Below are 27454 nucleotides of genomic sequence, written 5' to 3'. Positions count from 1 at the left end.
AAGAGCTTCTCTGTGCGCAGATGTAAGCAAGTTGGAAAAGTGAGCAACGGACGGAGGGAACAAACATGACATGACCCTGAGATGTTCTGCAGATCCCTGTGCCACCCCCAGTGGCATTCATATCAGTTCTTCCCAGCAGCCAGAGAACATGCAGCATTAGGACTCCTGACGGCCTAATTTACGCACAGGCAGACCTACAGCTTTAGCACCCAACAAAACCAATTTTGCTCCGCCATCCACTTTGAGCTGTTGCCTGTGACAACTGACCCCAGCTGCCGGTGGTTAAGAGCCACCCCTGCTGCATGGCACAGTTTAACTGTTTTAGTTATAGGTAGAGTGATGTTCTGGAGGACAGAAGTGTCAATGGACTAAAATGTGGAAACCTCACCATCAGTAGCTAGTAAGAATGGCAGCTTGGACACAAGCTTGGGGTCAGGACGCTCCCCTAACAACACTGATTACCAGAAGGGGGATATTGTCGCAATGATCCCTTTCATACATACCTATAGCTATATCTGTATATACACACCCACACAGCCTGATGCTTAAATTCTTGTTTTAGTATCTACTACCTATTGTCACGGGAGACCTACAGCGTGACCCAGTATGGCCATTATCCTACCAGAGACAGGTAATCCATAACTTCTGGTGACTCCCGCATGCCTGGGGGTGCTGCTGCAGCAGTGGGTGCAGGATATACCTCTACCCCGCAAAAAGGGGTAGCTAACGGCCGGCCAGCTGCAGATGCATCAGTAACGTCCTGAGGTATGCTGTCACTTTGTTGTAGTTTCGAGAGATGACAGTGAGCAGCCTTTACTCCCTCCACTTCGTTCACAGCAAGGTTATCTGGCACCCAGACAAGTGTTGCCGTGTTTGTTGTTGCAGGGGAGATTAAGGGCGATGAGGGTGCTGACTATTGAACAGCACAGCCCGGGAGTCCTGCAGCACATGCCAGTTCTATTCAGATGCATTAAAAAAAACCACTTTCCCCCTTTCAGCCCTGATACTACAAATCTACTTAAAAGCACATATCATTTTACGGGTTCTGGTTTGTCTGGAGCAATATATGTTTGTCTAAGAACAGGAACAATGTTCCATAACAAGTAGGATAATTCATCTAGATTGTCAGTAGGTTTAAGTCAGCCGAAGGACTCTGACTTTCTCAAAATCTATAGCTAGCAGCACATTTCACCATAAATGAGGACATTTTTGCTCACATCTACATATTACGTGTGGCCAGGGACTAAAGAAAGTTCTGTCCCTCTCTGGAATAAAGGATTCGGGGAGCAAAAGGATGAGCAAACAAGCCTTGTCCTCACTCCTAACAGGTAGCACTGAAAGTTTAAACAAAATAGAGGAGAAAGCTCATTGGCCTTGTAGCTTCTGCTTCAGATCCCTCCTGCCTGGGACATCCTGGTCCTTCTAACGAACACAGCGTTTACTGCCTGAGCACTGTGGTGGTGGAAGTAGAAGCAGTGGGATGGCGGAGAGTGTTCTTCCTGCAGCAAAGCAAGCTCAGCTTCCTCTTTACCATCCTTCACCAAAGATACTATCTTAAACCAGCCTGGAAACTGTTGGGGATTACAGTCTGGACGGGAAAAATTACATCATAATCCTGAACGTGTTAGTAACAACAGTCATTTATTATAAAATGGAGGGAACAAGAGTCATTGAGAAGCTGAAAGATGAAGAAAGCAAGAATCTGCAAACTAACCTTCCATGACTGGCTCCAGCAAATTCAGTCGAGTTACACTGGGAGAAATAAACAGGATCAGAATCCAGCCCACAGCCCTGCATTTCATCACATTGGTAATGTAAAAAAAAAAAAAAAAAAGTCTGAATGCGCACATTGAACAAGAAGTGCAAACATTTTAGAAGCTAAAGGTCCAAGGTTGCAGGACTGGAGGCTTCGCGGACTGTGTGCTGCTCTGGGTAAATTCAGTCTGAAACACTGTCAACTCCACACAGACGTGAAAAGAAACCTACAGCACACAAAAGAATGAGAAATTCGGTTCTTTGGGTAAACTGTGGCCTGTTGACGTATCTGTCTGTTCAGGACACCCTCTGCACGATTCTTGGCACTTATACACACACAAGTTTAATAGGTTCAGCTGAAAACAGCCGTTTTTAAAAGCTATATTTTTACCTACATAACCCAGGATAAAAGCGGTTTGAAAGTACACAGTCACATAGCTTTATCTCCACTGACACAGAAACATTCCCTGACCGGCACTGCTCTGTGTGATGGTAGTCTTTCACAGTGGCCCTCTCCAAGTTGTAGGCTGGGCTTTTCTGACTATTTCCTGAGGTGCTTGTAGCACTTATACCAAGAATCTGGGACCAATTGCCATGAGACAGCCAAAGCAAGAGGGTAAGTTAATTAGTTAAACAACGTGAAATTGAAATCAAACAAGCTTGTTCTGTGCCTCAGGATAGGATTTCAAATGTTTTATTAGAAAATGGAAGAAAAGACAAGTCAGTCAGACCTCAGGAAATATGTCTTAGCACTGATGATTTGAAAGTTCTGTTTTCTGGAAATGAGAAAAATACAATTCACAAGTAAGGCATTTGGAAAAGATTTAGAAGAAGAAAAGGCTACAGGTGAACAAATTTTTTTAGCTTACTTCATTTAAAATACAGAACTTACAGCATTTGTTTAAGAGGACAATACAATCTCTTCAGACCTTTCTCACTATCTTTTATTTTCTGGCTGTCAGCAAGAAGCAAATGCTACTTTATGCCCTACAGTCTATCGCTGTGAGAGCTGACAGCGGTGTTCATCCCATCCTTTCTTTCCCTCATCTTAATTAGAATTGAAGACCGAAATATTGTGGCTCTCAACACCCAGGAGATATGTAAACTACAAGGGAAACACAGTGTAGGTCTTGCTGTGTGTGTTGCATATCAGATAAGGCAATGCTCTTTCCTTCCTGCTCCTATTACAACGTTTCTACTCCAGCGTGTTCAGCTGTACTAAGCTACACAGTACAGCAAAAGCTATTTATGAACTCTCACATCTGTGCACACACAGTGGTAATAACACAAGACTGTAGTAACTGGGAACATTTTGACATGACATTTTTCTAAAGCAAACCTTATTTCCTTGATTTCTGCAGGAAGGACAAGAGGAGCCTGCTCAAAACTCTCAGACCTGCATTTAAAGCACTGATGGGAGACCAAAGCAGGCATTCAAAATCCCACTAAGCTCCACCTTTGAGGATGAAATGTCATTTAAAATTAGGTTTAATTGATTCAGATGTCTCTTGCGTGACAGAAACTGTAGCTTCTGAGCAAAGCGCCTGAAACCACTAACACAACGCGAAGAGCTGAAAAGAAACAGGGATGCAGCTAACACACTTCACACACTGCGCATCTTGGTTTTCTCAGATGGCCTCTGCTTAAGGATGTCAGCCAAAGGCTCTTCAGAAACCCAAGGATAATTCCCAAAATATCCAGCCCTGGGCAGTGATCCTGCAGGACTAAGAGAGACTTCACCTGTCACAGAATCCCCTAAAATTTGTCTGCTGCGTCTCTGACAAGAGAAGCATGTCCCTGTGCTAGCTTTTGCTGTTAGAGCAAGTTAATAAAAAGAATTATTACTCCCATAGCATTTGATGGCATTAGTAAGTGAAAAACTGATTCATCTTGTTCTTTTTCCCCCCAGCAGATTATTTGGATCTGTTATAAAGTGAACACAAGCATTTTCTAAATTCCTAGCAAAATAAAAAACCTCAAAGTATTCTCAAGTTCCATAAAACCATTCATTATTGTTTAAAACTTTAATTTTACTTAAAATTTAAAAATTGTCATTTTATACAAAAGCAATGATAACTTGGCTTTTCAGAACAAAAAATCTGCCTAACGTCTCATACATATGGAATGTGATAGTGCCACCAAATATGCTTTTTCTCTTGGGAAAATAATCTGTTCCACTTTATAGCTTTAAAGATTTGATTCACTTAGTATTTTTATTTTCCCCTGAAGGAATTAACCTAAGGTAAAGTTGCACCAGATAACCACAGGCAGCACCAACCCTCGGCAATACTACGTGAGCTCCTGGTCTTACGAAGAAGGATGCCAGTCCACCGCACAGTGCACAGTCGCCCTTCCTTTCTCTTTCACGGAATCACACAATGGCAGGGGTTGGAAGGGACCTCTGTGGGTCATCTAGTCCAACCCTCCTGCCAAAGCAGGGTCACCTACAGCAGGCTGCACAGGACCTCATCCAGGCGGGCCTTGAATATCTCCAGAGAAGGAGACTCCACAACCCCTCTGGGCAGCCTGTTCCAGTGCTCCGTCACCCTCAGAGTGAAGAAGCTTATGTTTGTATTTGGCCTCATGGTGTGGACTGATAAGGTTACTTATCTTGTAAAACTAGTTCTTGCACTTGTAAATACAAATAGTATTTCATATAGTATAAAAAACATGCTGAGGTACATACTGCAACTTTATTTTCTTCCTACTTTTTTGTGTCGAATATTGTGTTGTATCTTCAGGGGTTTGAGTCTTTACTTCTAGATCATTTGGTATAACAAATCTAAAAAACAGACCCAAGATAAACACACAAATGGAAGCTTTACTATTAAAAAAGGGCTACTTAAGTCATATAGTACAGAGGAATAAAATGCTTCAGCTACTCTCAGCCACCATTTGGGAAAGAAACATCTTGCTAAAGACACAAATATCACACTTACGGTTTGATTTTTACTTGCCATAGTTGCAGCAACTCCTAAGTTTATCAGAGCACAAGCTGCTAACAAAGAACAGCATGGCCTACCTGGTTTTCAATGTATTTTGTGCCTTTGACAGCAATTTTTGTACAGCCACTTCCAGAGCTTCCTCCTTCTCGTTCACCAAATCGCTCTTAGAAATCTTGCAACAGGAACAAGCCAGTCCATTTAGAACCATGCTCAGAACATGACTGCAAACCGCTTTTTTAAATAAACTGCTGTCCTCTTCAGAAGGAAGCATTTGCTGTGCATTCTTCTAATGTGTAAAGCAACAAACGGTATTTTGGCTTGCATTTCACAGGGCTTTCCCAACACTGATGAGCGCAGCCTCCCAGCCAAGGTCGGCGGCTGTTCCTCCTCCCGCTGTGGGGGAAGAGGCACTGCGAAACCCCGTGAGTGCCGTGGGGGTCACAGAGGAAGTTTGGGGCAAGGCTCAGCCCAGCTCGTGGCCCCCCCAAGCTGTCAGATCCACCTCCTGCACCAAACCCAGCAATCGCTGCTCCCTGGGCAGATGGGTCACTGCTGCTGCCCATCCTGAGATCCTTCGGCCACAATGAAAGACAGAGGGGAAGGGAGGAATCTGCCACACCTTTCTAGCCCCTTCCTAGCTCTTCACCTTCTCGAGATCTTAAATCCTTGATTATCAATGGCAAGCAAGGAGATGGATCAAGCCCTCCCCTTCAAGCCAGCTGGTGGTTAACCAGCAGCATCCAGCCAGGCATAGCACCGTGGCACCAGCCAATTCTGCTTGCGACTTGCCGATGGCACCCCGCAACAGGGGCTCGATTCGGCAGGATCCTCCGCTTCCCAGATCGTGCAGAAACCTCGCTAGCTGTGGAAAGCAATTGGTTGAAACGAAAATCGCTGCCCACCTGTGACTCAAAGAAAGGAACAAAAAATCATCAGGCTCAGATCCCGAGCTGGCACTGCTGTCCTGCAGCGCAGGAAAAAACATTTGGCAAGGTACGTATCGCCGAGTTGTTTATTACTGAATCACATCACATCCATATGTATCCTGAGCAATCTGTTGCTAGGTGCTGATTTATTTGACAACTTTAGTAGACTTTGAACATTTTTCCAGAAAGGAATGCTGGACCTGAAGATTTTGTTGTTATTTTGTCCACATGAAGAAACAATAGCTGAAAAAACTCGCACAACTCCTCAGCAGAGGTAGAAAAAAAACGTAACTCTGTTTGCACTGTGGCAGACCTTGCAATCAGATCAAACAGCAACTGTGAAACAACTTCTTTTGAACTGCAAGAGCAGGTGAAAGAATTATTTAACCTTATGTTCTTATGGTGAGATCAGATGCAAAAACTTGAAGAGACTGCATCAGAAACAACCCTAATCAACAAATCTTTCAGAAGATGTATACTGTTCAAAATAAGATAAATCTTTGAACTGAGTGATCTTGGGAGATATATTCTATCATGCTTTGGGTCCTGCAATTATGCACCATCAAAGTGAAACTCAAAGGACTAGTTAGGCTTTCTATTTTATCCAAGTGTAAACAGCTCTTCTTTCATTTCTGTAGATTGTTTTACATTTAAGAATGTCAAAATAAGCTGCAGAGTCCATTAAGCGGCATTCTCATTCGCAGGGAAGGGGGAGCAAATGATGCACAGAAAACTGCAGTGACCCCCCTGGAAGTCACAGAGCAGTAATGTTTAGACAAGCCCCACCGCAAGCCCTGTGCCTTCCTTACCAGGCTGCCCTCCGGACCAGAGGCTGTCGTGACTCCAGAGCACCGGCCCCTCTCCAGGGTCTAAAGACAAGACCCGGGGAATGTGTTTCTTTTGATGGAGCAGGCTTGTGGCTAGTGAGACTAAGCTTTAACAAATGCCTCCCAAAGGCTGCTCCCACTGGCATCCCCTCCAGTGCCTCGCTCCCCGTCGTGGCCATGGCAGTACAGGAGTCCATTGGACACGCAATGTGTGCACTTTGGCAGGGGAGCCCCACGCTGCAGGGTCAAGCCAGGCGGCACGGTAGTGGTGGGTGCCAGCCCAGGTGAGCTGGATACATGGCCAGAGCCCGAGTGAGTTTTTCTGGAAGTCAAATGCAGCACCTGCCTGAACTGACTGTAGCTGACAGAGGTACAACTGACCTCCTCCAGGAGTTTCCCAATATTCCAGCTCCATTTCAAAGCCCCCATAGTCTTAGAAAACACTGTCCCAACCAGCTGAAGGCAGTAGTCTCTTCTGGCAGCCTACCCGCAGATCTGAACTTTATTTTTCCCTCTAAGCATGTTAAACCTTACACAGATCTACGCGTCTGCCAGCCGCAGTGTTCACAGAAAAGTGGATGCCTGAGCCTGTCTCCTGAAGGTCCACGGGGAACCTGCCCTTAAGAACACCACGAGCCGCTGTCCCTTGTGAGGGGTTAATCCAAAACCATATTAGAGATGGCAGAAAAAATTACTCCATTTGACTTCTGTGGCTCTTTGGGTAACCAAGGTCTTACGGCAATTGCATGTCTACACAACATGTATACTCTATACATCTGTAGAAAGTTGTATTACAGTCTCACATCACAGACTAGTTTTGGTATAAAATCACATCCCTTGATCTGAGGGGAGGCAATAACTTTCAGAACAGGTGAAGCAGAAGGATTAAGATGCTGTCCCTTGTATGGAGATCCTGCCAATTTACCTGTTTCAAAACTCCATCTGACCATTTGGTCCTTTGAAAGACATCTGTGAAGTTAGGACGTAGCAGAGGGGCCCCAGAGCCCACTGAAGTCACTGGGTACCTCATGGCTTTCTGTAAGCTTTGGATTCAGAGAGCAACACCTGTACAAAACCTAAACCTCAGAAAACCCAATGCACAAGAACAACTGGGACTGATCACATCGGCAGATGCGGAGCTTGTGGCAGCTTAAAGCCATTTTGTACACAAGGAATTTAGGATACGGGACAAGACAGGCCCAGTTTCTGCAAAGAGATGGGGTTAACCTGGCTCTTGCAGGGAGCCTAGCGCCTAGTATGATCTCTGTCACAAATAATTTTTTTTCTCTTGCAGTGCTGTGTTGGAAGGGTGCAACAGAGCAGGAGGCTGAAAGCTCAACTTCCCAAAGCTCTCCGTCCTAACGCACTCCTGACAGCACGGTTGAAAGACTATGTCGAGGGCACAGAGAAACCCTGTTGGTCAGTGCTCTTATTTAGGATAAATCTTTTTTTATAACAGATACAATCAGCGTTTGACAAGAAAGGCTTTATGAGAGTGAAAGGGAAATATTGACTATACAAAAATAACATCAGGCAAAAGAGTAAATTATAGACAGGCCTGCCAAACACCACACACTAAAGTTGCTATGGATGCCCCGAGGCAGAGCAGCACAGTTCTTTCGAAGTGACACTGGATATATACAATTCCAGGTACACTGCAAAATTGTTCCAAAATGCACTCACCCTCGGCCGGTGTTCAGCACAGTGCTGGCATTGAAACTGCCATCAGCAAAGCTGTAACAGCTTCTTCCCAACAAGAACCCGGCCCAGCTCTCTCAGTCAAAAGATTGAGAAGTGAAGTTTGCAATCTTCCTTAAATCATGGAACGCAGTGATGTGAGGGGTTTCAGATGCTCTTACAAGGCAGCTAGAGTAGCATGACCTTAATTTCTGGACTGTTTTCTTGTATCTCCATATCCTCATCATTTTCATTTTTTTCATCTTACATTGGTTGCAGTTTCCGTACTTTTGACTTGGTTTAGTTAGCCTGGTTCCCTCTGGAAATCAGATTTCCAGGATCAGTTGGTGCATGTGTCTGTAGTGAGCCTTTTCAGCTGATTTCAGACCAGATAGGTACTGGAGATCTTAAACATGATGAGGTCTCCGTGCATTTTGTAACATCAGAGTGAGGGAAGGACAAGGGTTTGATTCCGTTGGCCAAATGAGTCAAATGAGGCGGCCTGCATATAGCTGTCAAAATATTTGGCAGAAGAAAGGCTGTATGAGAAAGGATAGGAATTTTATATGATACATGTTTAGAACAGAAAATAATAGTATAATTTAATTTTTAAAAATCTATCAATGAAAAGACTCAAGACCATAGGAAACTGAGTTTCCAAAGCATTCTCCATAGTCACAGGATTTAACATACACACCTTTGTGAACAAACTAAATTTATAGCAGCAACTATGTTTAAGCTAATATTAATGCTGAGATTTTTATTACTAAGCTGTACTGTCTTCCACAATAAATGGGACTGCTGCTGGAATCTGTGGGAATTTAGCAGTCGAGCTGGGCTGGCCATCTCTACACAATGCTCGGTAAAGCTGCTGTATAGTGTCTATGAGCCTAAAAAGCAGAAGCAAGGGCTGTATATGAATAAACTAGTCCAACAGAAAAAGTCGAAGCCTAGCTAATGGCTCGTATTTTATTTTACCCCCATTGCAACCGGTGGTGGATGGACACTAAGGACGGCAGTGGTGATGGTTGTGTAAACTGCACTGAGCAGCAGTGCAGCAACGGCTTAACGTTAATCCCAGCTGCTCCAGCCACATCCATCACTCCAGTTCAAATAGTAATTTCCCTGAGAAATGGATTTGCTCTGCATTCAGCAGGGTAGCAAGGAATCCCATCTTCCTCAATCCCGCTTCTGGGACTTGCGCATTGCAGTTGTTGGAAGAACCTGCTAGTTTTAAACCGAGAATTTAATTAAAGTATCCCCAGGATTTTTGTCCTGTAATTCAGTGACCCTTCTCTCACAGGCTAACCAGAATTATTTGCAAACTGTTACAGCTACTGCAGACAAAAGAGGTCTCCAAGCCACACCCGCAGCTGTAATTAACACATGAGCATACGTCAATATGTAATTGACTTCTCAGGGAACTCAGTGCAGCCACACAACCAAGCAGCTCTGACAAGCTTTTGGCATCCAGGCAGCAGCTAGTCCTGCCAGAAACTGGAACAAGAGCAGGAAGAGACTGAGAACACCAGTTTCTTCTGCAAGGATTTCTCTAAGACCGTCTTCCCTGGGTTCACGGTCACACCCAGGCCCAGGAAACCCATGCTGCTTCGGGACCAGGGATCCAGGTGAGCAACAGCACCGCAGAGCTTCAAAGCCTTTCCTCCTGCTCTTGGCCAGCCAGTGATTATTCACCGTTGCGTGAACAACAGGACCGCAGGGGTAGGTATGACGAATATGGGCTGCAGATATCAAGATTATAGATTTTGACATGGGGTCGGAGGGTGACATCTCAGCAGAAATGGGAGCTCTAAACAGAAATTGCACGTGCACCTCTGCAAGCAGTCTCGGAGGGAGGGACCCGGGGCAGGATTTTTTGCCCATGTGAGCAATGGAATGGTTAATTATACAGAGCGAACGGCTCTTCTAATCACTGTATTTGTTTCTCTGCAATTAGTCCTGATAGTGAGAGGTATAGGCCACCACTGCTCCTGTCACCAGAAGCACAGCAGGTGACCATCTAAGAAACTCAGAGAGCCCAGCAAGATACACATGACGTTTTGCACGGGTGGGTGGCCACACGTTCCTGTTCTGAAATGAACCATAAGGTGGCACTGCTTTGAAACATTACCTCCAAATATTGTCCCTGACATTTTCTATACACTACAAGCACACACAGAGTTCCCACTGAAATCAAATGCCTGAAGTCATCCCACAGAAATCTCAGTATAGTAAGGGTTACCATCACTGGCATATATACTTTCTCGTACATTATTTACTCTTAAATTGCTGTTGTATCATGAAAAGCAAAATTTCTCAGACACTGTACTGTATGTCTGTGTGTGCAACACACACCAACTTTGTACAACTGACTGTCCTCTGGCATGTAATACCGTAAAGATTCTGCTCTCTTTCTGTGCCACATTAACTGCCAACAAAGACACTTATAAGAAGTAATTTTCTGTTTCTCATCTAATGTGCAGGACGAGACTGGCATACAGTTTGGGAAAGGAGGCTTTGCAAGTGGAGTCACAGGGAATGAACAGTGGTTATACAGAGGTTCCCTGTGACTACTGATTTGCTGTCGTAGAACAGCACAGTAGAGCAGGCACCATTCTAAAGAAATGGCAAAAGGGACCTAAAGCCACATATAAGAAAGCCAGAGGTGATGACAGTCTGGGAGAGAATAGTGCAAGACTCGACAAGTCTCGAACACACAGGTAAGGACCCTACTGAACAGCTCATACCTGCCAAATATCCTGTGCACGCACACAGAATGCGATGCTGGCTGTGTGTCGGTGTGCAGTGCCAGTTATTCATAGTGCAAGGAAAAGAAATGGGTCAGAAGATAAACACCCACCAACTGAAGAACCTTCTGCACGGTTGTCATGTAGGAGCCCAACTGATCTCAAAACAGCAAGGCCATGAGTTCAGGTCCCCCTTCATCTTCTGTATCCAGGTGGTCTCCTGCACTGCAAAAAACTTCTCAGCTTTCACACAGCCCTTTGCTATGAGCATGAAAGGTCCTGAACCACTGTTATTTTTGCAGTCTCCCCCACAAAGTATGGCTTGCCCACCTCCAGCTACCACATGCTATGCAGAACAACACATTAGGGGCAGACAGCAGAACTACCTGAGCCTAGCCTTAGACATTTTCTTTCCTGCGGGTACTTTTGATCTAGCATTACATCCCAGTAGCGACCTTGCACTGGCATCCTTTTAGCCAATGGCTTAAAGTGTTCAAAAAGCCAGTGAGACGATGAACAGTCACAGACCTCTTTCCAAGCACACTGGGTGGTGGAATAATGAGGCAGTGTCAGCTACAGACTGACTTCAGGATGTGCAGTTGCCAGTGGATTGACCTAGGCTGCATCTCAACAGACAAACATCCCTTCATTCATGCATCTATCTGTTTGGATTCATCTATTCATTCTGCCCATGGAGCAGAAGACAGGCTCATACACAGTCTGGCAGAATGTAAAGCAGTCAAGTAAAACAGCTGGAGAGCCACCAAAATAGTCCACCCATATAAACATTAGGATGTCCTCATTTACTATAAACTTACTGGTATTTCAAACAAGAGAGTATCCTAATTCACACCAGGAATGTAAACACAGATCTCTTTAGTGTGTAGTGACTCAGATGATTTCGAGTCGATCCCTACCACTCCGGTAATGTAATGTGACGCTTACTTCTACTGGAGTTGTCTGAAAAACCCTCCATGCATTTAAAAACCAAAAGGCAGCAATAGTGGGAGGCAAGAGGATGGAGGAACTTGTGAACATCAGCATGCAGAGTTAATAAGATTCTATCAGTAAGACTCATGATGAGTTTTAGTCTTTTTTTTTTTCCCCTCTTTCGAGCATCCAAGATAGTCTTTATTTCAAACGTCACCATAAGAGCAGTAATTAATTCAAATGAATTGGGATTTACTCTAAATGAGCAAGAAAAATATTCCAAAACATTCTGAGCTGCAAACCTTAAGAAAAAATAAAGGACTTCTCTTTAAAATACAACTTTCAGAGAAAATTAAGCCCACTATTTTTTTTTCTGAGTCAGCAAATACACTAACTGTGAAAATATGACACATTGGCTTGCTTTGAGAAGTAGGCTATCAAACTCTCCTTTTCTGTCCCCAGTAACAGCTAACTGAAGACTACCCATGGCAGTGAGAAGCACTTTGACCTGCTTGGCTCTTATGGATCTTTTTGAGTTGGATACTAATAGCAGTTACTGAACTGGAGCCCAAACATTAAATACTATTATACTCTTCGAATCCAGCACAGAAGCACTTCATTTATCCAAGCCTTGTGTTGTTCCAGATGAGGTCACGATTCTTAATGCTTATCATATTGAATATTCCTGCCGTTTTCTGAAAGCTTGATTATAAAAATTATCCTTTGTCCCCTGTGGTGTCTGGATAATTGAGGTTTATACATTTCATGCAAAACAGTTTTTGTACCTCATTAAACAGACCCATCTGCATTTCTGCAATATAATTCCCGAACATAATCTATCCAGTTTATATGCTCATCACTGGACAGCGTGATTATGCTAACTATAAGGGAAACTGGGCTTTAGGTCTGAAACTGCTAGAAACCCACAAATCAAGTGGCAGGGCTCCAGCTTTGGTAGCAGATTGATTTTCTGTGCTGTGAATAGGCATGCAAAATGGCACCATTTGTTACGTTATTCAAGCTGTTTAGCTGAACAGCGTTTTACTCATGTCTAACTTACACTGGCACTGATCACCAGTTGTTTTTAGCAGGAGTGAGAGTCCAGAAGGCAAATCATACACAGCTCAATTACTTCAAACTAGTACTACACAAATGTGACAAGCAGATACTAATTCTTAGTCTGTTGTAGCAATGCAGGGTACTTAAACAGAGCGAGCTCAGCATATGACTTCACATACCCCCTTTTTTATATACTTGTGACGGACTACGCAGAAGTCCTTAGCGTGAATTTAATGCTCATGTGTTTACCTCAAACGCAGAAGTACACAACAATACCAAGGCGTCAGACTCACTAATCACCATTACTAGTATGTGCCTGGTGTTCTTAAAATGGGAAACAAACTCGACAAGACACACAATCAAAGTCTAGGGGGAAACTGGACACTTTACTGATCAATCAGCCCATCTTGTTGGGAAGAGGCCATGGAAAGTGTAGGGAGGTTCATCATTGCCAAAGCATCACAGCACCCTGGTTCCCGGGTAGCTGCATGTCCCACCAGCTAACAGAAAAATTCTCAAAATACAGCTTTAGCCAAAATTGGGACATCAGCCCCTGCTCTATTTTCAGGAAGACAGGTTCACATGTGATACATGAATCTAATCTAGCTCTTTGAGTAAATAGTTTCACTCTTTCCTATCTCATTATCTGAAAAGCATCCCAACAGTGTAAAATAGCTGTGTCCTGATTTCAGCTGGGATAGAGTTAATTTTCTTCCTAGCAGCTGGTACAGTGCTGTGTTTCGGATTTAGTATGAGAATAACGTTGATAACACACTGATGTTTTAGTTGTTGCTAAGTAGTGCTTATACTCAGTCAAGGACTTTTCAGCCTCCCACGCTCTGCTAGCAAGGAGGTGCACAAGAAGCTGGGAGGGAGCACAGCCAGGACAGCTGACCCCAGCTGGCCAAAGGGATATTCCATACCATATGACGTTATGCTCAGTACACAAACTGGGGTGAGTTGGTCAGGAGGATGGGATCGCTGCTCGGGGATGGGATAGGCATTGGTCAGCAGGTGGTGAGCAACTGCACAGTGCATCACTCATTTTGTGTGTTCTGTTATTACTATATCTCTTCCTTTGCTGTCCTATTAGATTGTCCTTATCTCAGCCCAAGAGCTTTACTTTTTTTTCAATTCTCCTCCCCATGCCACTGGGGTGGGCAGGGGACGAGTGAGCGAGCAGCTGCATGGTACTCAGTTGCCGGCTGGGATTAAACCACGACAAGCTGAGAGAGACCTGTACACAAAGTCCTAGTCACAGGGCAGCACTGTGCAAAGGCACTGGCTCTGAGGGGGCTTTCGGGAAAGAAGTGGGATTCAGAGAAAGGAGAGGGGGAGAAAAACGCCTGGTACTCACCTCAGCCAAGTGACTGCAGAAAAGATGGAGCAGCACCAAGAAACAGAGAAGGGGACAACAGAGTAGCCATGAGGGAATCGGGAAGAGCTACACAAAGGTCACATAGCAGGAGACAGAGACCAGGGCTAAGGCCAGCCAGGGCTACAGAGCCTGCTGGGGCAGGACAAGCCGGTCTGAAAGGAGGCAGCACTGGTGGATGGACCCCAGGAGGACAGCAGTGAGACCCAAGGTGGGAGGCAGCATGTGTGGCAGAAACTCCTTTGAAGGAGGGCAGGGCAGAAAATAAAGATGTTATCATGGAGCAACCCAAGGTACAGAAAAAAGATGGCCTTTACAGCTTCTGAAACGACGTTATTGTGAGCAAATGAACTCAGTCAGCCTTTCTGTGAACAAGTCACGGTGTCAGGCTGTCGTGCTCAGAGCATGCAGGTTGCAATGGGCATCAGAATCAGCAGGGATACAGCTGATGAGCTTTATGCCATTTAAAATGCCTCAAAAGGGTTGCTTCATGGATATTTCAGTATGCCGAAACTTAATTTCATCAGAAATATAATTATCTGTGTCCCAGTTCTTCTCTATACACAATTATTTGTCTTACAAGATGTTACACCCAGTGCATCACTAGGTTTATGCTATATGTATAAAAAAATCTTGAATGATGTTCAGTGACTACTGATCAGAAAACATTAGTGCTACCTGTAAAAGAAACACATTATGGTGTTTTAAAATCAGTAATATTGATACAGGCTTTCATTTTTACCTTTGCTTTTTATTTGTGAACGAAGGTCCTCCCCCAAAAAAGCAATTTTATACAGCTAGAATTAGTTTACAGACTTCACTTGAAAAATTTAATTCATCATAGTGATTTCTATCCTATAGTGGTTAATGTACTTCCACCACAAATCCACCTGTGGGAAGGCGGTCTCAGCTGAGGGTGCCTGGTTTATGTTGTGTTTAGCTCTTTGCAGGACTAAGCCCTACGAAGCAGAAGTAGTCTGCAATACTGAGGAGGTCAGAGTAGAGTAATTCTCTAAGGGAGGCTTGCAGATTATATCTCGTGCGGCAGGTTGCCAAGGAGCTGCTAGGAGCAGAGAACAAATACAGATGGGAGGAGGTGGATGCAGCAAGGCTGGAACTACGCTGAAAAGGCTTTGGCTACCAAAGGATTACAACGGGGAGTAGGAGCAGACAAAGCCCAGGATCTATAGAGCCCAACCAACGATGCTCCAGCAGAAGAGCCCCTGAAGGTCCCAGCAATGCCTCCTTCCTTAGCTGGAGTTTCACCACCATGGCCCTGCCAGGCATCCTCAGCCCTGAGCCCCCTCCTTCAGCTGCTCTCTCTCCTCCCCTCCACTGCCCAGGGAACCAAGCGCCACTCCTCACCTACCTTGGAGGTGCTGTCCCTTCCCCTCTCCTCCATCCTCCTGTTCAAGCTGAGGTATGGGGAAGGAGAAATTGCATGAGGAAAGTCTGAAATTGCTAAACAAGCTCTAAACTTAAACCTTATTAGGACGAAAAACCTTAGTAAGCTCAGTAACAGATATAAAAACCTGACAGCTCTTCCCTGCAGAATCATTCAGCTATTCCAAAGCTGCGCTGGTTTCCCAAGCGCTGGTTTAGGAACATTTCTTTATTCAGGAGAGCACTGAAGCATGTGCCTACACAAGTGTATGCTTTTAAAATACAGTGTCTTAGAAACACAAATTCTAATTGTCTTGTATAAGACAGTCATTAAAAATCACTAGTTTTCCCCTTGGCTTCTTTGGCGAGCCTTACACAAGAAAAATTTATCTCTTGCCCTCTCATGTACCGCAGTGATAACACATATCCACATCACTTCAGAGTGGTGTCATGAGGATTCGCTAATGCTTGTAAGCACTGCGAAGATGAGAAGTCCTACAAGCATTAAGGTACACCAAGGCAACAGGATTTTAATGCACACTTAGCCCTGTGATGAGGATCCCTCCCCTTCCACCACCCCCTATTAGCATCTCTAAAGCTGTTTGCCAAAATCTGCCCTGTGGGACAGCCAAAGCTGATCACTGTATAGGCCCAGGGAACTGAACCAATGCTCAGAGTAAAGTTAATAATGCTGATCCCAGGCACAGCAAAAATTTTGAGCACGCACATACACTTTCAAAATCCCTACAGTGGCAGTGCCAAGGAAGAAACTGTGCTTATGAAATCAAAACAGGCTTCAGAAGCAAGCAACAAATGAACTGCTTGTTATTTAGCTTGGGGAAAGTATTACTTTTTCCTCATTTGATTCAGTGCCATGCTTCCCTCTGATTGAGTGATTTGCGTCTTTCATTTCTAAATTATTTTCTGTTTAAATTTCGTTACCATAGAGAACAGTAAACCCAGCCTGAACACCTGGGCACATGTTACAGGCAGGCTGTTCTGGAGGTGGCGGTTCAGCACACCAGAACCAGCAATTAAAAACCACCTCTAGCGTGCTCAGCTTTGCTGAGACTGATGATGACAGTACTTGGCTCATCAGGCAGCTCCTCTTCCTCTCCCTTGTCCCACCCTATACATGGAGACCTGTCCCACACACAATCCCTGGCCCTGAAGCTGGAAATCATAGCTATCTGACTGACTGTCCACCCAGCTCATGTTCTCCTCTGTCCCCTCGGTGCTGCAGTCTGACAGTGACCCACATTCTCATTCAAATCCACCAGGGAACCACAACTGAGAAACCAGAGCAGGCAGCGCAGGCTCCAACAGACTCGAGCAACCAGCTCTGGAGGACATATGCGGTGAGGCACAGCTACCTCACCCGGATGGTCGAGATTCAAACTTCACCTGTTCGTTCGCTAAGCATCAGGATCTACCCTGGTGTTATGGTTTAAGCCGGCAGCCAGCAACTAAGTCCTGGACAGCCGCTTGCTCACCCCTTCCCCTTCCCTCCAGTGGGATGGGGAGGAGAAATCAACAAAAGGCGAAACTCAGGGGCTGAGATAAAGACAGTTTAATAAGGCAACAAAGGAAATACTAATGCTAATAATTATAACAATAATGATAATAATGAATATGCAAAATAAACTACATACAACACAATTCTCTCACCACCCGATGACTGAGTCGCAGTCAGTCCCCAAGCAGTGATCGTGGAACTCGGAAACTGCGGGTTTCGCAAATTTCACAAAATTCCCAAAACTCCCAGAAAAGTTTGCACTCCTGGACAAGAGAGGATTCGAACCCAGGGAAACAAGAAAGAAAGACTCCTGCCCCCAAGCCAACTCCCCTTTATACATTGACCATGACGTTTAGGGTATGGAGTATTTCCATCGGCCAGCTTGGGCTCGCTGCCTGGCTGTGCTCCCTCCCAGCTCCTGCACACCTGCTCATTAGCTGAACATAAGAAACTGAAGAAAGTCTTTGATTTCATAGCAACAACTAAAAACATCAGTGTCATCAACATTCTTCTTGTGCTAAATCCAAAACGTGACAGCTACTGGGAGGAAAATTAACTCTGTCCCAGCCGAATCTAGGACACTGGCTCCACCACCCGCTTACAAGGGAGGCACAAGCACCCTTTGCAAGCACTAATAACATGTGTTGCTCTTACAGCAGCGTTGTTACGGGAGTGCTTCCTAAGCCCAGCTTGTCAAAGCACCAGCTTACCCTCTCCTGACAGTAGTTTTAATAGTGTACCCTAACCTCAGAGGCTCTAGCGAAGGAATGTCACAGCTCACCTGTGATTCAGCGTCAAGTGGTGCTAAGGTAGGTCGGGAGTGGTGCCGGTACTGCCCCGGTCAGCGGAACCACGGCGTGCCGCTGCTGAATAACGGGAACCAGAAAAAAAGGGATTTTAGGCACCAATGAGGAGTTTCAAATATTGAAAGAACTGGTGAAGAGAATCCGGCCACTTGTGAGCCTGAATACTAGTTTGCCACAAGACACTTTATATTATTTCTGTGATTCTAGGATGGTATCTGCCTTTCGTTAATGAAAACATTCTGTCAGCACCTGTCAAAAATAAGTTCAGGCAAAGAAAACGAGACAATATTGAACTAGAAGGCAGGATCTTGCAAAACCTCAGAGCTGATTCATCCCTTCCGGTCCCTTCCCCCCCATCCTACTCCAGGCACCATGCTGAGAATACATTAACTTAACCTGCCTGGGGATTTACATTAGATTACAATCCACGACCAACGATTCAAAATTCCTTTATTCTCCACCATTGCCGTATTTCTCTAAGAGATGTACTGAATAAAAGTAACTTCATCTTTTTCTAGAATTGTTCCAATTTCTGCAGAGTCTGGAAGCAGAGGTGCCAAGTACAAAAGTCTTGACCACTCACCCCCACTTCTAGAACTGGTACGCCAGGCTATTAGGGTATAAATCTGTTATTTTTCTCCCAACATGTGTGACTTACCGGAGTATTACGTATGTAGATACATATTCCTGCTTGCTAAAACTGCACTCCTACTTTTTAGGATCTACAAACAGTAGTTAAAAGAAGTCACCTGTTGTAGGGCTAAATTAAGAAATCTTCTTGGATAAAAAATACCCTTTCAGATCACACATTAAAAGGAGGAATGATAAATACCTGTCAGGGAACTGTGTCGGGGACATTTTATTCTACACATCTTCAACGCATTCTACACAGTATCTGCAATGACAGCACTCGGGGTTACAGACTAGGAAGCCCTCTGGTTACACTCCTCCTCACTAATTAAAAAAAAAAGTCAAACTTTATTCATGTAACGGAACACTTACCACTCTGCAGAAGGGCCTTTTTCCGGCTCCCTTCCCTCATCAAGGCTGTGCTCAGCTGCCTCCCCGGGCAGGTGTTCTGCAAGCCACCAAAGCCCAGTTTGCCCGGACCAGTAGCTGAGCTGGCAACAGGGAGTGGTGGTGAAATCCACCCGCTCTGAACAATTTTCTTTGTGTTGCAAAGCAGTTTGGAAAAACAACTTGGTCTACCTGAGCTCTCCCACAGCCTGAACAAGCATCCTCAGCAACCGGCTGCCCCGGTGGGAAGGGAACGGCACAGGATGGCAACGGGTCGGTCTGTGAGCAGAAGGTAAAAAGCCTCTGAGGCTGGGCACAGCTTCTTGGCTGCAAGGCTGGGTACGGTAACACCTTTGCTGAGAGTGAATGCAAATAGCAAAAAGCTTAGAAAAGTTGTCCTAATTCTTTCTTACTAAAGGTCAGAGGGAATCTGCTTGCAGAGAAGGCATCCCAAGTCTGTCCAACCAGCCCTGCTTTCAACAACATAAAACAAAACAGAATAAATAAAACAGAATAAATAAAATAAAATAAAATAAAATAAAATAAAATAGCCCTGCAATGTAAGTTTCAGGAAGACTCGAACAGACTGAATCTAAATGGTAAAAAGCAATGGAAAGAGTGTCTCTTCAGGCTTGCTTTATACATCAGAGAGCAAGAAAAAGGACAAAAATCTCCCTTTATTTCTGAGCAAGTCAATATGTATCATACATCCATTTGCACTCATTAACTCAAGTAGGCCAGTACCAAAGGCTTGCCACTAGGGGATATGTCCTTTTTAAATGGTTAATGGGGTTTTAATTAATTGTGTTACCTGAAAATACATCTTAACAAAAAGCAAGATAATTGAAATGCATTAAAAAGTGTGTGCATTCATCTGCCCAGAAATAAGCTGAAAAAGACGCAAAGACAAAGAGCACATGTAATAGAACAGTTTTTAGAGCATCTGAAAAGGATGGAGAACTACTGGGAGATGAGTAAATTCAAGTACCAATATCAGAATAATTATATGCTAGCAAATGTCCAAAATGAACATTAATAAAAAAAAAAAAGAAAAGCAGATGTAAATACTTACTTACAAAAAAAGTAGGCTATCTGCATCAAACTAGCAAGCCCTAATACCACAGTGCTGTTGGGAAAAAAAAAATGTATTTTCCTCTTCTAGAAAAGATTTTGACTTCCCATTGAGAATAAAGAGCTTTAAGCCATTTTTTTCAACTAGACACTAGTTTTTCAGGGAAAAATCAATATTTTCAGCAGAAATATCTTTTCTGTGGTGGTTTTTTTTTTAAATCAAAACTATTTTCTATTAAAAATACCTTTGACAAAAGTAATATGAGCCAGTAAAGCATTTCCTTTTATAATGGGTTCTGGCATTCAAGGTCAGGCTCCACTACATTAAACGCAAGAGCTTAAGATCAGTTGTTCACAAGCAGGAAAGCAGTGACCAATGAGCCAGTGTCCTCATTTTATAGGTCCTGAAGCCAGGTGAGATCTGTCAGGGCACACGCAATGTCTTAGTAGGCAGAAAAGGTAAGCCCTAGCCATTTTTCACCTTACAACTGGTGACTATCAAAAGATTTTGGGAAGTCTTACTTCCTCTTCAATGAGAGAAAGGGTTTCTTCACCAGGAGCATGCCCAAGACAAGCTGTAGCAGAAAAAGAGCAAACAAATTTGCCTAAAAAAATCACACATTGGGTCAACAGCCCAGTGAAAACAGAGTTTAACCAAGCCCAAAGCCCAAGCTACTGAGGCACAAGCCCTGTTTCAGGGGAGGCATCATCATACCAAGGACTACAGGTTTGTGCCACTTGTCCTCTGAAGATGGAAGTTACTCCTCAGGCAGCAAGGAGGAGGTACGTTGAATGCTCGGCGCTTTTTGCAAACCATTGCTGAGGCTTCAGCAAATGGTGCACAGACCAGAAACGTGTAAGAGTTTCCAAATGAAAAACTATTAGTATACTGTTACAGGGGTTAACAGTTCACAATAATCCGCTGATCTGAACTGTTTGGGATATCTGGCCCAGAAGTTCCACCACAAAGCAGTCAAGATGCTACATCAGTTAGTTGGATATTACAACTTAAGGAGATCTCGGTCATCCTCAAGCTACACAGAATCTCATATCAAATGATCTGGTCAGTCCAGGAAATACCCAGATTTTCTCAATCTCAGCTGAATTATTTGCAAGAAGGGTGTTACTGTCGGGTGCACTGGGTGGACATCCTCACCTGAGCAGGACTCACTGCTTCTCTAAGAGGAAACAGGTTGTGGAGGAGACCCAAACACAAAACATCGATGGCAATTTCTAAATGTACCTCTGCTACGTGGTGAAGCAGCAGACTGAAGAAATCCATTTTCACGCTAATTGCTAACTACTGCAGGAAGGGCTGACAGGAAAAAACAGTCACACGTGGCTTGCTTACCAGGAATTCAAACCAAGATGAACCTATTAACTCCATTTATTTGGCCACTCAGTCCAGCACAGTCATACCTCAAATAATGAAAACAAAAAACCCTTTGGAAATCGCAGTTTCATCACTGGGCAGACTTGGAAACCATCCTTCCTAGAAGAGGCAAAATTTCCGCCCTCTCCTTGCAACCAAAAAGGTCAATCTACACATCTGTCCTTTTTTTTCCCATGTCTGTTTGCAGATTTTTTTCATATATATTTTTAAAAGTTAAGATTTTATTGTCTTCTCACCAGGACAACATTCCAGCAGTGGGAAACATATAAAGGAAAAAATATTAACTGCCCTTTTTTGTGTCTTTTGTGCTAAAACCTGCTTTGTCCCCAGCTCAGAACATGAGGACAGGGAATGTTGGTCCTGATGTTGGTGGCCTGTTGAGAAACGTTCAGCCAGCCCACTCTGACCTACCATTACCCTGAACGGGAGTCATGAACATAAGAAATTGCTTTAAAAAAAAATCCTTCTGTTTTTAGTTCAATACTTAAGAGATCTTCACCTTCCTCCATTTGTTTTCCCACTGCTTCAGTCTCAAGCTCTGCATGCATTCTCTGAGATGACGTAGATTCCTAAAACATTTCTCAGCTGACCTGCTTAATCAACAGTATTACTCTACTAGGCTCGATATCTCACAAGCAACCTAAGGAGAAAACAAAGCTCGGTTCTGTGGTGCTGGACGGTAAGGAGCACAGAGGCTCACATTAAATCCATGCCTGTAGCTTGGCTGAAACAGTGGCCAACAGCGGATGCCTCAGGAAGACTCTCACGACCAAAATTATTGTGTAATGCTGCTCCCCAGAATACTTTCCAGCTGCTGGGGATCTGCAGGTCATGGGCTTTCTGATCCAGCGGTGTTAATTCTGCACTCAGGGGCTTTTGAAGCACTATTCCTGAATTTGCCCGCTTGTTTCTGGAACCCACGGAAGCTCGTGCCCTGTACAACGCCCAGTGGCAAAAAGCTGCATGGCTAAACAAGGAGCACATCTTTCTGTGGCCTGATGGTTTCATTTGAGGCCCCCAGTTCTTCTCCTGACACAGACAGTGAACAATCTGTCACTCCCTCATTCTTCCTCTCTGTGCCATTTATGCCCTGCTCTCCTCTCCGCTTACCAACAGAGGTGGCAGATAAAAATACGACCAGTAAGAAAGACGGTTGAAAGCACGTCAGCCGTTTCAATCTCATTTTGCCACAGCAGAAGCAGTGATGGGAAAGACGAACTCTTTAGCAAATAGAAGTGCTTGAGGTAAAGGCAGGAAATCCTCTCATCTTTAGCCCTTCAAGACCAACGCTGATGTCCCACCAAAATCCTCACGCGCACATCACGTAATCTTTTAGGCATTTAAACGCCTCCATGCACCTAAATTCACTAAAAACCCATCAAAACACCCACAGTCACAGCCTGCCCGAGCTCTAGCAGAAATCTCCAACTGCTTGCCTGTCCTGTTTCTCCCACAGGCCAGAGACCCCTCCTCAACCCCCCACTCCGCTGTGTTTGGAGCAAGGGTTTATTCAGCGCTCCCGCATGCCAGGGTGGCCTGTGTCTTACCCAATTCGATGGTCTGCACGTTAGCTTGGCTAAACCTAATGCTTAAGTTGTCTGTTGTCATGGATTTAACTGGTAACACATTTTATACTCCCCGAGGGTAGCCAAAATAGTAGAGCCTCTAAAATAGCCGAATAAGGAAAATCTCATGATTACCTCAACCCTGAAACGTAGTCTTTGACTGATAGTGCTATATACTACTTGAAGGCAATCTCTGAGCAACTAAAAACACCAAAAGGGCACTTTTTTTCCCCAGCAGAGCCATGATGCCACCCACCCCCATCAGTCCAAATTGTCCCAGTAGTTGCAGTTTTGCCCAACAGGTTGTAATGACCAGACAATGACAACTTGGTTAAAAATAAAGCCTTCATTCTGTTCAAACATCTGGTGAATAAAATCTATAGCAAGATGTAGCACTGATCTGTACCCGTCAAGGTATATATGTCGCTCCTAACTACCTTATGAATTAAACAGAGCATTACCAAGCAAGGCCATTCCCTTTCCCTCCTACAAGAGTAGTTACCGATTATCGAGTGTCAGAGCCAAAACCACTAAAGAACATTAGATGATATAATAAAAAAAAGAAGTAGCACACAATTTCATCTTCATTACACACTTTATTTAGCTGGGTCTTGATTTTCAGTATATTCCACCCATATTAATTTCTTCTTTTTGTTGTCCCTAAACCATAATTTCTTGTTGATGTGTTTGATTTCCATTTATTTCCAAATGTGGGTACATCTTCCCTGAAGAAATAACTCCAGCAGAATTTGACAGGTGAATTTGTTTTCCCTAGCAAAAAAGAAGATACGCAGAGCTGACATTCAAAAAGGTAATAAAAGCAGATACAAGTGAGAATTTATATCTAATATGTCCTTCAGTGAGCTGGTGAAGGACTGTCTCGGCTGAATAAATTAGCTCCTAAGATGGTCAATTAAGATAGATAGGTAATCTGGCAAGAGGAGCTGAAAGAGACACAAGTCCAAAGAGACAAGAATGCTGAGGTTTGAAGAACTGGCTTTCCACCCCTTGCCTGGAAATGTAGTCTCTCCTCTCTCAACTCTGTTACTGCCTTCCTGCAATGTCCAATAGACAGCTTGTCTCTACTAACTATGAGGTACTATGCCAATCTATTTTATTTGAATGACTTGGAATGGAGAGGCATGTAAAAACAGGAAAAAAAAACTCAGGGAATTTCTTCCTGCTTATACTTTCATTAGTATTTTCTTACTAATACGAAACTGAGTGAAAAGCGAGGGGCATATGGAAGAAAAAGAATCAAGTCTTTCACCTGGAATGAAATCAAGTGGACCAACCTCAGCTGACATTAGTTCTATGTCCAGCTGCAGCACCTAGATACTACACAATGGTGTTCCTAAAAAGGTGTATTCACTCAAGCAAGAAAGTAGTTGGAAATGCCAATGTCATCTTAAACTACTTTGAACAGCTTGAAGAGGGAGGAAAAGCAGTAGTGGCCAAGAAACTGTACATACGGCGGTCATGTTTCTCAAGTCTGAAAAGAGAGTGTGTAGAGACAAGAGAGGGGAGCACGCTCTCCTGTAAAGCGCCTCAAATAAGGCATCAGGATAATTAGGAAACCTCAACCTCACTAGTACTCAGGATTTTAGAAAACACTCCCTTCACGAAGAACATGTGAAGAACATGTTGGACATATGTGGCTGGAGGGGGCAGAAGGAGGGGAGCAGGTGGCAGGCACGGAGGTCTCAGCTGCTTCCCAGCAGGAGCCATCGACCTGAGCTAGGCTCCAGGTTCAGCAGAGAGCCCTGAACACAGCAGGCTAGCAGCGTCTCGCTACTGCCCATCCTTCCCCACGCTGGTCCCTCTGCCTTACCGCACAGCTCTGACGCACTCAGTGCCGGACCTCACCCGGCCCGAGCTGCTCTGCTCTGCCCCACAGGCTACAGCAGGGACCTGAGGAGCACACGGAGGGTTGTCTGTCTGAGATGTGCCTCCGCACCAGTGAGCAGAAGTGCAGAGGAGGTTGCGCAGAGCATCGCTGCGCTACTCTCGAAGCCAGAGGACCGCCAGCGCCTGCGTACTGCTGCTGGCTTCAGGCCACCACTGCCCAAAGGACTTCATCCTGTTTCGGTGACTGGCGCACGGGGAGCGGGCAGGCTCCTCGCAGAGATCAGCTCACCTGAGGAGCCAACAGCTTAGGGAAAGCCCACCCCCATCCCCCCCACACCACTCAACAGCGGCTCCACCAAGACACTAACATTCCACTGATTCCACCCATCCTCACGGGTCCATTTTGTCCACGTTAGAGTTGAAATTCAGTACACCCCCAAAAGAAAGGGCAAGGACAGGATTTCATCTGTCTCTGGCAATAAAACTCAGATTTTTGCTATGCTTCTGAGACATCCGAAACAACTCTTCTACTTATTGCTCTTTTACGAGCACAGATGGCACTGGAAATCTTGATCCAAATAGAAAGTGTGAATCTAACACTGAGCTGTTGACCCATAGTAAATCCTGTGCAAATGTTTCAGCTTTCTATCTCAGTGGCCCAGTCCTCTCCAGCCTTATTTATTTTTGAATCCATCAATGAAACATCAACTACATTTATGGACAGCAAAGTTTATGGACAGAGAGGTCCTGAATGTTCAGCTCCCTTTTGTTGGCCATAAAAATCACGCGACATGCAGAAAAATAGAAAACCAGGGGTTTCTCCCTTCTATTTTATCTTCCCTTCCTGACTGATATAAAAGCAAAAAACGGGATGCTAAGTCACAAACAGCAGAAAATCATCTGGAACAGCAGAGAATAAAGAGGAGACAAAGCAATCAACACTGAGGTTTCATACTACAGCCTAGAGAGCCATGGCACAAAATGAAATTTAACTGTAGGTTGCCCATATGACAACAGTTTTTCCCAGACACGTTAAGCACCTGATCCACGAACTCAGTGAGGAATGCTCTCCAATGGGATGCCTAAAGTAGGATCTGGGCACTCATGATCCAAAGGGAGGGCTGCAATTGAATTGTGTTTCTTTTTAGTTCTTACTCCTTTTGCCTAAAAGGAGACTCCCTTCCTCAGACAGTTCTTCACGCAGCCTTCATTAGCCCTGAGGTGTTGCCTAAGAATTAGGGATTACAAATTTATGCTAAGCTGTTTTAGTTCAGCTTCTCTTGGCACTGCTCTAGTTCTCGTCTACAGCAGAGGAATTCAGCACAGGTGGCCCACAATTCACACGGGGCTCGGTCTGCAACGAGCGGCTGACAAACATGCAGCACAGAACCAGCTGCCAGAGGGGACCAACTCTCAAACTCCGATTCAGCCCTTAGGTACCCGCAGAATTAGGTATGAAAAAGAAACAAGGCTTGAATACCTTGTAGCCACAATCCCCAAAGGTCATTTTGACCCTTAATAAACCCTTAATTTCAAATCTCAACCATCTCTGCACTCCCCCTCCTTGTAAGCAAAGGAGTATGACGGGTAGTGGAAGAAGGTAAAATTCAAATGAAACACTTGTTCCACATTATTCACAATGAAAGGACAGAATTAATCCGCTTTCTCTTACCCAGCCTGTCCAAACTGCATAATAACTACATAATAATTAAGACTAACAGTATAAAATACTGCTCTGGGAATATTTGTAAAAAGAGATTAGCAATGCCGGGCTTCAGGAGCCTGGCCAAGTGGAGGGTTCCTCTCCAGAACAAAAGGAAATCCTAAATCATCTTGTTTCTTCTGCATCGCTCGGGCTCTGCCAAACCGAGCGCAGCCGTCGGAGCCCGGAGGAGCAGCTGAGGAGGACCCGGGGCTCCAAGCCCCTCGCTCACCACGCAGCGAGGCCAGAGCGAAAGGACGCCTACAGACTTTAACGGCTTTCGCCGTTCCCCCCAAGCTTTCAGCAGCGCTTTCACCGGCGGGTCAGAGCCCGGCACCCGCAGCTCCTCCCGCCAGAGACCCCACCACCGCGGGCGAGGGGCGACGGCGGGAGGCAGCCGAGCCACCGGCCGCTCTGCACGGCCCCGTGCGGACCCAGGCACCGGGCGCCCACCCGGGACCCCCGGCCCACAGCCCCCACCCGCCCACCCCGGCGCCTCCGCGCCGCGCGCTGCCCTGACCGGAGGCGCGCGCTGCCAGCCGCCGGCACCCGCGGCAGCTCCGGCGAAGTCCTCCCGCCCGCGCCGCACCACGGACAGCGCCCGCCGGCCCCGCCGCCCCGACCCGCGCGACCGCCCCCCGCCGCGCCCGGCGCCGCGGCGCCCCCTGGCGGGGCCCCGGCGCACACGCCGCTAACCGTACCGCGTGTCCCCCCGTCTCCCCCCCGCTCCCCGCCTCGACACCCGGGGCGCTCCCGGCCCCCCGCTCCGCTGTGCGCGGCCGGCGGGCCGGCGGCGGGGGTCCTTACCTTCCGCAGCATGCTGGGCGGGCCGCGCCGGGGGCTCCCCGCCACGGTGCCGCGCTCTCCCGCCCCTCACGGCGCCGCCATGCAGGGGGCAGCGCGGCTGCGGCG

General features: G+C 45.3%; 1 protein-coding gene across 6 annotated transcripts in view; it reads right to left on the bottom strand.

Moving 5' to 3' along the window:
- Positions 1–27454, bottom strand: part of TMCC3 (transmembrane and coiled-coil domain family 3) — a 148369-nt gene that overhangs the window by 120449 nt on the left and 466 nt on the right. For 2 of the 6 annotated variants that reach the window (XM_075428442.1, XM_075428445.1), the window contains exons 1-2: positions 4778–5016; positions 1715–1791 (exon numbers count right to left, since the gene is read on the bottom strand). The exons of 1 other annotated variant lie outside the window; for it this stretch is intronic. Coding sequence is in view for 1 of the 5 variants with exons in the window: in XM_075428443.1 (XP_075284558.1) it covers positions 27350–27361 (12 nt within the window). In the remaining 4 variants the exon portion in view is untranslated. Of the gene's footprint in view, positions 1–1714; positions 1792–4777; positions 5017–17921; positions 17964–27349; positions 27407–27454 lie in introns of those variants that run through there. 3 more of the 6 variants (XM_075428443.1, XM_075428449.1, XM_075428446.1) reach the window with 3 other exon arrangements.

Source organism: Opisthocomus hoazin, chromosome 8 (genome assembly GCF_030867145.1).
Source record: "Opisthocomus hoazin isolate bOpiHoa1 chromosome 8, bOpiHoa1.hap1, whole genome shotgun sequence".
NCBI classification, from domain to species: Eukaryota; Metazoa; Chordata; class Aves; order Opisthocomiformes; family Opisthocomidae; genus Opisthocomus; species Opisthocomus hoazin.
Note: the sequence above shows the minus strand (reverse complement) of the source record. Positions and strands in the feature narration are given on the sequence as shown.